Source organism: Grosmannia clavigera (assembly GCF_000143105.1).
Source record: "Grosmannia clavigera kw1407 unplaced genomic scaffold GCSC_113, whole genome shotgun sequence".
Lineage (NCBI taxonomy): Eukaryota > Fungi > Ascomycota > Sordariomycetes > Ophiostomatales > Ophiostomataceae > Leptographium > Leptographium clavigerum.
Window position 1 is genome coordinate 2,003,932 of NW_014040831.1, and position 12,624 is coordinate 2,016,555.

At 50.2% G+C, this 12,624-nt stretch overlaps 1 protein-coding gene across 1 annotated transcript; it reads left to right on the plus strand.

Annotated features, from left to right (window-relative positions):
* Positions 1–74: 74 nt before the first annotated feature.
* CMQ_3603 (polyketide synthase) lies at positions 75–4,953 on the plus strand (the record flags this gene model as incomplete). The annotated part of the gene is made up of 5 exons (XM_014319541.1): positions 75–728; positions 775–1,278; positions 1,384–3,642; positions 3,757–3,970; positions 4,028–4,953. The coding sequence occupies 5 exons, from the start codon at positions 75–77 to the stop codon at positions 4,951–4,953; spliced, it is 4,557 nt and encodes a 1,518-aa protein (XP_014175016.1).
* Between the last annotated feature and the right edge of the window lie 7,671 nt (positions 4,954–12,624).

Here is a 12,624-nt window from a genome sequence, read left to right on the forward strand (position 1 = left end):
CGGAAGCTCACCCTGATCTTCTTGCATCGGTGACGTTTCATCTGTCTGACAGAGGAAACCATGCACTCCCCCATATGCTGGCCACGACTGTCAGCAGTATTGGCGATCTCGAAGCCAAGCTTTCAACGGCTGTGACGGGTTCTCTGACGGCCACCCCGGAAGCACAGCCCGTGGTGCTTGTCTTTGGGGGCCAGGAGAGCGATTTTGTTGGCATATCAGAAAACCTGTACCGGTCCTGCAAAGTTTTCCGCCAGAACGTGGATGCTGTTGATGCCCTTGTCGTCACCAGCGGTCAGGATAGCATCCTCCCCGCCGTCTTCCAACGTGAGCCGCCAAGCCGCTTAGTCAGCCTTCACACTGCCCTGTTCGCGGTCCAGTACGCATCGGCCAAGTCTTGGATGGACTGCGGACTACGTGTGGATGCCGTTATCGGGCACAGCTTTGGCCAACTGACGGCACTGTGCATCTCCGGTGTTCTGTCACTGTCAGATGCCGTCAAACTGGTATCCGGGAGGGCATTACTGATGCAGGAGCACTGGGGCCTTGAGCCCGGGTCTATGCTGGCTTTGCAGACTGACCGGAAAACGGTGCAGGAGCTGCTGGCTAAGTTGGACGATACGCTTTATGCTGAGATTGCATGCTACAATGGACCCAAGAGTCATGTTGTCGTGGGGGCCATCGACGCTCTCCAGAAGGACATTTCGGACTCGCCCCGTCTTTGTGCTTCCGTTCGCACCAAAATAATTGAGCGTCACACATGGGTTCCACTCCCAGTTCACGCATCCGCTATTGTCACACCTCGCCGCGCTCGCAGGAGAACTGGAATGGAAGCGCCCGGCGATCCATCTGGAGACGACAGACGAGCTGGAGAGCATTGCCGAGCCTGACTTCAGCATCGTTGCCGGACACACAAGGCTCCCGGTTTTCTTCCAAAACGCCGTCCAGAGGCTCACGGAAAAGTTTCATCGCTGCACATGGATTGAGGCGGGCCGTGGTGACTCCGTCCTCCAGCTCGTCAAAGCGTCCATAACCAACACACAAGGCCATGTCTTCCACTCTCCTCCGCTCACGTCCACCGCTGCGGAACATGCACTTGTGGACATCACCGTTGACCTTTGGAACAGAGGGTACTCGACACAGTACTGGCCGTTCCATCGGAGCGAGAAGTGTATGTACGGCGACCTCGATCTTCCTTCTATCCAGTTCGACAAGACTCGTTATTGGCTTGGCTTTCAGAGAAGGGCTACCGAGAAGGCAGACGGAGAAGCAGCTCTTCAAGTGAAGGAAGCGGTCCACGAGCTCCTCTCCTTCCTCCGGTTCCAAGATGGCGCCAAAACCGAAGCTGTGTTCCAGATAGACCCTCATGCTGAGAGATTCTAGAAGCTTCTGGGAGGACACGTCATGGGTGGCCAGACGCTTGCCCCGGCCTCTCTGTACTTTGAGGTTGTTGCTCACGCCGCCTTGTTCCTCCAGGGTGATTCCAAAGCGGAGTTTCATGTGCTGGTCGTTGACGATCTGCACATGCAGACGCCCATCGGTCAAGATGTTAACACCAAGGTGTTCCTTGTGTTGAAGAGGCTCCACGATAGCGAACGTCTTGCGTGGTCCTTCAGTTTCAAAACACAGCCGTGCGAAGCGCCCAACGCTGAGCCGTTTGAGGTATCGACGGGCCGTGTCTGTCTTCGGCTCCGCAACGACAAGCAACAGGCCCGTGACTTTGAGCGGTATGAGAGCCTGACGGGCCATCGCAGATACGAACAGGTGGTGCACCATCCCGAAGCCGACAAGATGCAGGGCCGACACATCTACCGTGCCTTCAACACGGTCGTGTTCTACGACAAGCCGTTTCACGGGATCAAGGAAGTGGCGAGTGTCGGATTCGAGGCGGCCGGCAAGGTGAGGGCGATGCCCAGTCCCGACGATCCGGCGGACCAACGCCTCGTCGACACGCCTATGATAGACAGCTTCATGCAGTTTGCCGGCTTCTTGGTGAACTACTTCAACAACCCGAGCAGTGAGGACGTGTTCGTCTGCGGAAAGATTGAGCACATCGAACTGGGCGGCAACTTCGATCCTGACGCCGGCGAGTGGCTCGTGTACGCCACCATGGGCGAAGGGGGCGAAACCGACGCCTGGTCAGATGCGTACATCTTTGACGCCCGAACCAAGAAAATGGTCATGGCCGCGTTTGGCTTCCGCTTCTCCCGGATATCCAGGACGCTTCTCGGCCGGATCTTGAAAAACGTGAACAAGTCTGCCAATGCAACCGAATCAACGGCGCAGGTCGACAACCTCGTCCCTGTGAAACACACACGTTCGGCAGCATTGGCTTCTCGAGCGAACCAGCCTGCAGGAAAAAAGCGGGAGCTCCTTAAGGTCCTGTCGAATGTGACAGACGTCCCGGTCGAAGACATTGGGGATGAGTCCACACTGGACGATCTCGGCATTGACTCCCTGATGGCTACGGAGGTTCTCAACGACATCCGTGCCGCTTTGGGCCTGACGATTGACCTGTCAATCTTCTTGTTCACCCCCAATATAGCAGCCTTGACGTTGCTTGTGAACGAGAAGCTGGGAACATGCGAGGATAGTGACGCGGACTCGGGGATTTCGGGGGTTTCGGGAGTTTCGAGAAATTCCGATGCGGGACCCGAGACACCTTCCAAAGATGAGTCGTCGCAGCCGAAGTCGCCGATCCTGTCTGCCCGCGACGCATTCGACGAGACGCGGCTCAACTACGACCAACACGCCAAGACCACCGGAGCTGTGGGCTTTTGGCAGTATGCCTACCCTTCCCAGGCGCGCCTGGTCCAGGCCTACATTATCGAGGCCTTTGCGGCCCTAGGCTGCGACCTTAGAACACTCGCGGCTGGCGACGAGGTGCTGCCCGTGAAAAGCCTCAGCAAGCATGCCCAGCTCACACTTCAGTTCCACCGTGCCCTTGAAGATGGCGGCCTCATCATCGCACACACAAACGGCTCTTTTGCCCGGACCGCACGTGACATCGATCCCACTCCCGCAGAGCAAATCTACCAGGACAGCATATTTCATCATCCCCAGCATGCGAGCGTCCTAAAGCTTGTCCGAGCTGTCGGCTCGGAATTGGCAGCATGTCTCAGTGGCAACAAGGAGGGAATTCAGGTCGTCTTTGGCAACCGAGACACAAAGAAGACGCTTGAAGAGATGTACGAGTTCTGGCCGCTGCTCCGAACGCCCACTCTTGTTCTGGGCGATTTCCTGGAAAAGGCCAGCAGAAACGTTGCCGGGCACAGAAAATTTCGCATTCTGGAGATCGGCGCGGGCACCGGAGGCACGGCGCGGTATCTTCTCCAACACCTGCGAAATCTTCACATCGACTTTGAGTACGTCTTTACCGACCTGGGCGCTTCGCTGGTCAATGCGGCCTCCAAGAGCTTCAAGGGCCACGAGGCAGGTGGCGATCTGGCATTCGACGTGCTGGACATTGAAAAAGAGCCCAATATCGAGTACAAGGGCCGGTTCGACGGGGTCATAGCAACCAACTGCATCCATGCCACGCGCGACCTGGGCGTATCGCTTCGACACGCGAGGCAAATGCTTCGCGACGACGGGGCCCTTGCGCTTGTCGAGATCACGCAGAATATGTACTGGCTCGACGTTGTCGTAGGCCTCTTCGACGGTTGGTGGTTGTTCGAAGACGGGAGACAGCACGCCCTCATCGACGAGAGACACTGGGAGAAGAGAATGAAGGAAGCAGGCTTCGGCCATGTCTCCTAGAGCGATGGCACCTGCCCGGAAGCCGCGACCGTCAGAGTCATTGCGGCTTTTCCGGGCACGGATGGTGATGAGCTTGCAGTCGTGCCCGAACGGCAGGTCAAGGCGGCCATAGAGACGGTTGTGTACAAGACAATCGGAGACATGGACATCCATGCCGATATCTACTACCCCCTTGAGGGCGAGCAGGTGCTATGGGGAAGAAAACTGCCTGTCGGTGTGTACTAAGTTGAACACCCTCCATCCGGACGTCTCATACTGACGGTGCGAACAGCTTTGATGATCCACGGCGGAAGCCACATGCTCTTCAGCAGAAAAGACGTACGACCCGCCCAGACTCGCCTCTTGCTTAATCGTGGATTCTTGCCCGTCAGCATAGACCACCGGCTCTGTCCCGAGGTCGGTCTCCAAGATGGGCCCATGGTCGACGTATGCGACGCCTACGACTGGGCGCGCAACACGCTCTCCAAGATCCGACTTCCAAACCCCGGCCTCCAGGTAGACGGCGAGAAAGTGTTCGTCGTCGGATGGTCCTCGGGTGGACAGCTGGCCATGTCACTTGGCTGGACGGCACCACAGCGCGGCCTGCCACCTCCAGTGGCCATGATCGTCTTCTACGCGCCAACCGATTACGAGGATGCCTGGTGGCAGAGCCCGATCGAGCCCAATGGGGCGCCGTACCAGGGGCAGCAGTACGATGTCCTCGAAGGCGTCCGGGACAAGCCCATTTCTCAATACGACACGGTGGTTGCATGGGAGGAGCTCCTCACATACCCGCGCAACTTGCTCGATGCCCGCTGCCGCATCGTCATGCACATCAACTGGAAGGCGCAGACGCTTCCCGTGATTCTGAACGGGTTGCCTAGCAAGAAACGAGCACTGGCTGCCTTTGCAGAGGAGCAAGACTGGGGTAAGCTGCCGCAGCCGCCCCTCGACGTGATCCGAGCGGCAAGCCCGAGAGCACACATCCGCAATGGCAGCTTCAAGGTGCCGACCTTCTTTGTCCACGGCACCGCGGATGACCTGATTCCGTGGGAGCAAGCCGCAGGCACCCATCGCACGATGTCTGAGCTGGGCCTCGAGTCCGAGATGGTCCTGGTCGACGGTGCGCCGCACATCTGCGATCTAAGCAGCGATCCAAAGTCAGATGGATGGAAAGCTGTTTTGCGAGCGTACAATTTCCTTGCTTCGCATATTTAGTATGTGGAAGGTTATAAGTGGGGCTGATATCTAAGGCTTCGCTTTCTTCGGGGTGATTCGTGCTTTGACAGTTATTTCCTTGTATTGCATACGCATTGATTTCATTGTAATTCTCCCAATCTCCTTGCTTAGGTGCAGAATATGCTCAGAAATATCACGGTTTAGTATTGATTTAGTAAGCAATATGATACGAGTTACTCAATGTTTTGAAGATAATCTCTTTTTATTTTCTAGCTATTAGGGGCGTTTTAGGCCAGTTGAATTCAAAACTAGAGCTGTTTTCTCCGAAGACTATTTTTCATGAGAAGAGGCAATGAACTCTTAAACTCTAGTAGCTAATAATACATAGTGCCGCATCGCCTGTGCGTCTACCTTCCATCTATCTGGTGAGTTTCTGAACGACACGATTGATGACGCCCGCAATGAACTTGCGGGGAAGTTCACGGTATTCCGATTCAGTGCCAAGAACCACCTCTGCCGTGTACAAATAGCTTCGTACAAACGTATTCCAAAGCTCTTGTTGCAATCTCGAGTCTTCGCGGGGACGGGGATTGTAGGGGTCATTCAAGAAAAACGCCTCAACTGCGAGCTCGACCCCAGCGTCGTCCATTGTCATGTCCCATACCTGATTGAAATCTATCACAAAAAGACGTGTCTGGCGATGGGAAAAGTTTACTGCGTCCAGTCCGATGGCCTTGTCACTACTTTCGGACTCTGAGTGACCAGACTGCCCAGAGTTCGCGTCCGCGTCTGTCTTAATGGACGAGTTGCCCAGGGCAAACTCAATATCGCGGGCATCGGCCCTGGCCCTCCAGTGAATAAGGGCCAAGGCTTCTTCATCGAGACCGCAAGAGCCTCATAGTCCAGGCCGATGTCGATTATTTGATTGAGATGCAATTTGAAGTTCCGTAGTGAGAAAAATGACGTGGTCCTTCCTCTTGTCGACCCCAAGTACAATCTGACTAAGCAATCCCGGTTGGCAGGGTCTGCTTCTGCCTGGTCACGCAGATTTGGCTTGCAAAAATATTGAATCAGCTCGTGCCGGGTGGGTGCCGGAAGAGGCAAAAACCCTCACTGTAATAAGGACACGGGCGGGAGTGTGGCAGGTGTCTAGTGATGCAGTGGATAGACTCTGGTGCTTGTTCCACCATTCCATATCGTCGTGGCGGACAAAAAAATGGCAGGTTGGGATCTTGACTTCGGCTTTATACTTCCGCAGGGCGCTCAAAATACGCTGGTGCATATTGAAATCAGTCCACAGGGCACCATCATCATTTTTTGTCCCAGTCTTGCTGATTTTATATGCGAGAGATTTCCCATCATCAGCGAAAATAGCACCACACGCCCCGGCCCCGATCTTACGAAATGTCTGGGTATGGCTTGATTCCTCGTGGGCTCTCGTTTGCTGTTTGGTAAACGAAGATGATGTTAAGATAACGGATCTCGAACTGAGCATACTTGCCAGGCTTTTCTGGCTAATTGATTGCTTTTCAAAGTTGCTGAGAAATGCTGGCGAAGAGTTGTCTAGCAATTTTAAGAGATGCAGTCGTACAACCAGGTCCCGTTCATATTTTTCTTTGAGAGGAGGTTCGTATTCACTTGTTGAGGCGACAAATCGACGTAGTGGCATTTTGGATGGCCGAATATGAATATCGAAGTACTGTTATATTTAATCTGATTGTTCATAGACACAAAAAAGGGTTATCAGATGGCAGTGCTTGAAAGATTGCAGGGTCTTCTATGTTTCTATTAGTTGTTGTGTATTTTGCTAAAAACAGGCTATGCTTTTTGTTCTCTTTTACGGAGTACTCTGTAATGTTTATCACTATAGAAGCGCTTGAGTGAATATCCCTGTTAAATACAATTTACGCAAGCGTACTCTGTAATAGAGCAAGTGAAAAGGGCACAGTGGGGTAGTGAAAAGTCTGTACAGTGACTAACGTCTCTTATTTATGCACAACTAATTTGCGATCACCTGACCAAAAATGCCTTATTAAGCATTTAGATCTTGTAATTTACGAAGTCCCTCTATAGTGTCTGCGCTAGTTTCTACAGTTTCTGTGTCAGTCTCTTTGCCAGTTATAACGCCAGTCTCTATGCTAGTCTATGTGCCAGTGTCTCCATACTAGCCCCTATATAACACAAGGAACTAGTTTTGTCGAATGAACCAGACCAGAATGGGAGGGGCGTGCACGATTATGCAGTGTGATGAAAGAATACATATACTGTGTGGCGCAGGGGGCTATTTAGTACGTGTTTTGACGCACGTCGGCATACCTCGGAAGTACCTAACCATAAACACAATACATTCATGCTCACTGGGCACCCAAAATTCGACAAGTTTACTTACATTCGATTTCTAGTGCTCTGTAAAGCAGAAGTAAAACATAATTTTTCAAACTATATCAACAAACAATTGGTAGACGAAAGAGCAGTCTAGAGTGTATGGAGAAAAACAATGGGCGCGTACGCGGGTTATGTGAAATAAACAAAAGACGACTATTAAAATCTAGTTATGTGATCGCAAGTAAATTTGTGCAATATTAACGAAGGATACATTGACCTACATGGTCACGTGCAACAGAAAACCGCTCGCCCTCACCAAATCAGTTCTTAGAGGGGACAACGAAGAGATAGGAACACCGGAAAAGCGTACCAGCGATGCGACAATTATTTTAATATTCTGTGGAAAGCTCTAGAAGTGGACCTCGTCTAGGTGGACGAGCATGAGTGAAAATAAAGATGCAGAGTTTCACGCCTTTTCGAATTCCAAATCATAGAGATAATACATGTGCTGACTTGTATACAATGCCAGCTTTGAAATGTGGTACATAGATTGCCCAGTCCACGTTGCTAAAAGCTGTTGGATCCATGGCCCTTAGGCCAACAAAAACCTCTGCAATCAAATAAAATCTCGCAGCCGCATATGCCCAGGCTAAAGGAAAGATGCTCCAAAACTCGAAGCTCAAAGGCAGTTCTCTAGATTCGACCGGGTCCCTCACCCTCTGAGACTCATCTTCGAGAGTAGCCCCCCTTGAGTTGCAGGAGGCTTTGTAGAACCATGATTGCCAGAAGCCCCTGCGCCACCAGGATGAAGCAGTCTCGAAAACCCAAAATGCAACTGTGCATCCGAACAGCAGCATACCCGAAGCTCTCCAAAGTACGCGCTCTATATGGGTTGGAAATCTGAAGTTCCAGCCCAAGAGGTGTATCACTGCATACAAAAGACTGCCAAAACAAAGAACAGTCTTTTGAAGCCCGTTTAGCGTATGCCTGTCCGGGAGTCTGTCGTTGTGAAGCCTGGTAATGGGTCTCTCATGCGGAGACACGGGCACCTTCATAAATTTTCGAATTTTCAGAGCCCAGCTGGGTCTCAGGTCGTCGATAAAGTCTAAAGGAGTATGTTCCCAGGCCGAAATATCTCGCTTTCCAGACTCACTCCTGAGTTTTTCGATGGTTATTCCTTCTTTTAAACGAATCTTGATTGGAGTCTGGACATCTGTAGGCTTGTGCCACCAACACCAGCTCGTCATTAGGGAGCATATTACAATTGTTAGAGCAGAGAGCTCTAGAGTCGTAATCACTAACTTTTGCGCATACCTCCCGATACACTGAAGCATTAGGTAGCTGTTTTGGAAGAAGGTGACGAGTTTTGCTATCGTGTCCTGCTTTGATTTGTCGTTAATCTCTCTAACGGATGTTTCGGGCATGTCGAGGTAGTCGTGCGTTACCAGCCAGTGTATGTGTTTAGCAGTAACAGGAAATGGTTCGCTATCAGGTGCACACAGCACAAATCCACCCATGTCTGCAAAGAAGGCGTGCCGAATGGTCCACTCCTGACGGCCCAAGGCTCTGAAGTCAGTGACTGATGCTCTGGCTTTACCCCACTGTGCGCTGGCATATGTCAGCACAAATTCCGGGCCCGATATTGCAAGAGCCATCCAAAATAGGCGCCTTCTAAGGATTTGCCATGTCGTCTCGCCCGGACTAGGAACATTCAAACAAAGGATAGTGAAGGTGCTAATAAAAATGGTTATGAGGCAATATGATAAAATGTCGAAGGTACCGCGACTATTAGGCTGAGGAACCCAGCCGTAAATGAGATAAGTGGATGAGCCATTGGACTCGGTGATATTTCCTTCAATGTTGCTCATTTTTAAAGCTGTACTTGAGTTGACAGTAACAATACTCCAGTATGCACATGCGATTGGGTCTTTTGTTTCTTAATACGGGACTAAAATAGGAGGGGACAAGTAGGCCAATTGTTTTTGGGAGGGGACGGAAATCGAGCTCATAATAACATGAACAGCAAGCCCCAAGCCAAAAGTCTTATTTTCTTCCCTCCTGACTCTGGACGTGAGTCTGATGGTGCCCGGGGAAAGACAAGCTGTACCAGGACGCCATCTTTCCTCATTTTCCCCTGAACGTAGTTGTTCTATAAGACCCCATGATCGGCGTATATGCAACCGCCTTGCGAAGGTAATTGCTTGATTATTACAGCGATCGCTACATTTATGGACAGCCACCAGCCTTGGCGTCTTCTGATTGTTACCAATAAAAACGAGGAGAAGAATGCGCCAGAAAAGATGGCAGCCCTCAAGGCTTCCATGTGCTATTATTGATTCTTTTCTCGTTACCGAACTCTGAACTTGCAGAAAGTCTTCCGTACACCGTACTGACCGGTGTGACAATCTAGAAAGATTGGGTGAGAGTTTTCGTGTTATTGGCTGTACTTTGTGTATGTGAGATGTGGTAAATCATAACGTCTCGTAGCTCGGTGACCTGTCCGTGCTACACTGTACGTTGATTTTCGTGAAAATTGACTAAACTAGATAGATGGGACGGCATGTATATGGCACTAATAGCAGAAGTTTGCGATCTTGAGAGCCCTGCCTCACGCGGCCAAGCCGAAGAATTCAGCCGCAGAGGACGTATGACAGCCAAGAGGTGAGCATATTGGACACGGTTGGCGCCAAGACTTCGCGCCGGTCTTTATCGTTTCCCGTCGTCGTCTATCGCATTCGCCCAACGACGCAACAGCAGAGTCACCACCCAAAATGAAGCTTGAAAGCCAATACTCCCATCTTCTATCCTTCGACGACCTTCCAGAATGGTGCCGAGATAATAAATATATTCGACAAGGCTACCGCCCCGTCTCGGGCTCGGTCGCGACTTCGTTTGGCAGCTTGCTGTACATCCACAACGAGTCCGTGAATATCTACAGTCACTTGAGCCTGCTGTGGCTTTTGCCGTCGGTGAAGGATCTCTGTTGAGATACATCCATGCAACGTACCCCAACGCTACCTTCGAAGACGACCTGATTTTTACCTGCTTCATCTTTACCGCGGTCCTATGTCTATCAGTGTCAGCATGCTACCATACATTCACAAACCACTCTGAAGATGTTGATAGACTTTGGCTGCGAATCGATTTTGTCGGGATCATCGCCCTAACAACTGGCGATTTTGTTTCTGGGATATATATGGTGTTTTGGTGCGAGCCTATTCAAAGTATGATATATTGGAGCATGGTACGTTATAACTATAAGTATAAAGAAAACCAGGACGGGCTAACGTACGGCTAGATTATTATACTTGGCGTTCTTGATATAAGTATCCTTGCAAATACAATATTTCAAGGTCACGCATGGCGTCGATTCCGAGTCTTGTGCTTTGTAGGGACTGGCTTATCTGGATTTGCGCCTCTTATCCACGGAACATTCCTATTTGGTTTCTCCCAAATGACTAAACAGTCTGGGATTCTTTACTACCTCGCCGAGGGTGCAGTTTAAGGACTGGGTGCTCTGGTGTACGCCGTGAGTTTGCAATTTGAAAGCACAACTGTAGACGTCCGCTAATTCCCACATGAAAGACGAGGTTCCCAGAATACTTGAGCCCGGGAAAGTTCGATATATACGGAGCTTCGCATCAACTGTTCCATCTACTCGTGGTTCTCGCAACGGGCATTCAGCTTGCTGGTATCCTTTCAGCCTATGACTATAACTACAATAACCGAGCTTGTGGCTCGCGGATGTATTAAACAATTTCCGAATGACATAGGAATGGGAGGGCGGGTTCTGTGACGAAATAATAATGTTGGCTTCAACATAGCGATGTTGAGTTCACGGACGAGTACTGTGGAAATTAAACCTATTTCGGTCCCGCCAACAGTTGATAAGCGTTAGCATTGCCGTTCGGAAGTCTATGGCGTACATAATTCGCAGTGATCGCACTGAAGGCCATCTACTGTAAGGCGGAGGGCTGCTTTCTTCAAGTTGGGTTTTTAGGTATTTTTAAAAAAGACGCTACGGGTACATAGCGCGATACTATCAAGGTGCCCAGTGAAGAGTAGATGTAAGGCGAAGATCTTTGTACTCATAAGGAAGACAGCTATATGAAGCTAGAGAGGAAGGCTGTCCGAAAAGTCTGCATTGGAGGTTGTCTGTGCACCACTGCGCAACAGCAAACAGATATATATTGTTGTGGTTAGGTACGGAGTGCTTCCCAGCTATGCCAACGTGCATGAAATTCCATACTACAAAGATCCTTATGCTGCACAGTACATGCATTTCTCTTTTACGAGTATACGGCACAAGGCGTTACCCTAGTTTAGTACCAGTTCATAGGCGGACTATATACACTCTACTATGATGGCTACAGTATGAATGTTTCCTGGCGGTACAAAATGTACTCCGTATAAAGCTTGGTGTTCTATTTCTCTACTACGACAGAGAGTTGCGAATAATATCCATACTGTGAATAAGACGAGATCAAGCAACTGTAGGGTCTTACCCTCTTTTAGGATAATATTTATTTAATTACCCATCTTACGTCGCCATTTAAGGGATTATACCCCAAGAACGCACCCCTAAGGGAAGGCAGGGGACGACTGTACCCGCTCCTCAGGTATATCTAGGTGGCTGCAAAGCAGCTGTTATTGCCGGGTATTATGATGAAAAAGAAGCTGTTTCATTATACCCATCTACTCGTAGACAGCTTGTGGGCCATACGGCCCTAATGGCTAACTAAAAGGATGCCCTTGAACAACCACCACGAAAACTCTAGAAAAAAGGACAGCCTCGACGGCTCTATGAAAAGGGGGATGTATTCCTCTAAGTTATTTTCCAGAGAGAGGGCCTTCCCTCTCCCTCGCACCTTCCTTTTTGTGCGCCTAACACCTGGCTTCCCCAAAGAAGGGCGAGCACCGCCGAGCCCTCACAAACCAGCACCAACCCACATCCAGAGGGTTACACCTCTGGGTGTCCCTTCATGTCATCCTCGTGCCCCCTCTATACTATTCCCATGTCGGCAGCTCCTCATTCCTCGACAGTGTTTCTCTCCTTCATCATCTCGCCTATCTTAGCCATCAGGCGCTCCTCCATCTTTGTCATAGCTTCCACCATATCTGTCTTGTTGTAGCGCTTAGGGTGGGCTGTCGTTTTAGGATAATACAAGCGTTGCTACAACCCTTACGCTAAAACTCTAGAATATACGAGTAATTTGAAAGTATGAGTAAGCGGTTGTACAATTTTTAGTTTTCTTTTTCTGTAAGACAATTTTTTAGTCCGAGGAGGACACTTATGACTCTTTAACTTACAGAGGCCTTACTTTCGTATGAAAGATTGATCCTATAATGTAACAATTTTATTATAGGATAAAGCTTCATCCGAAA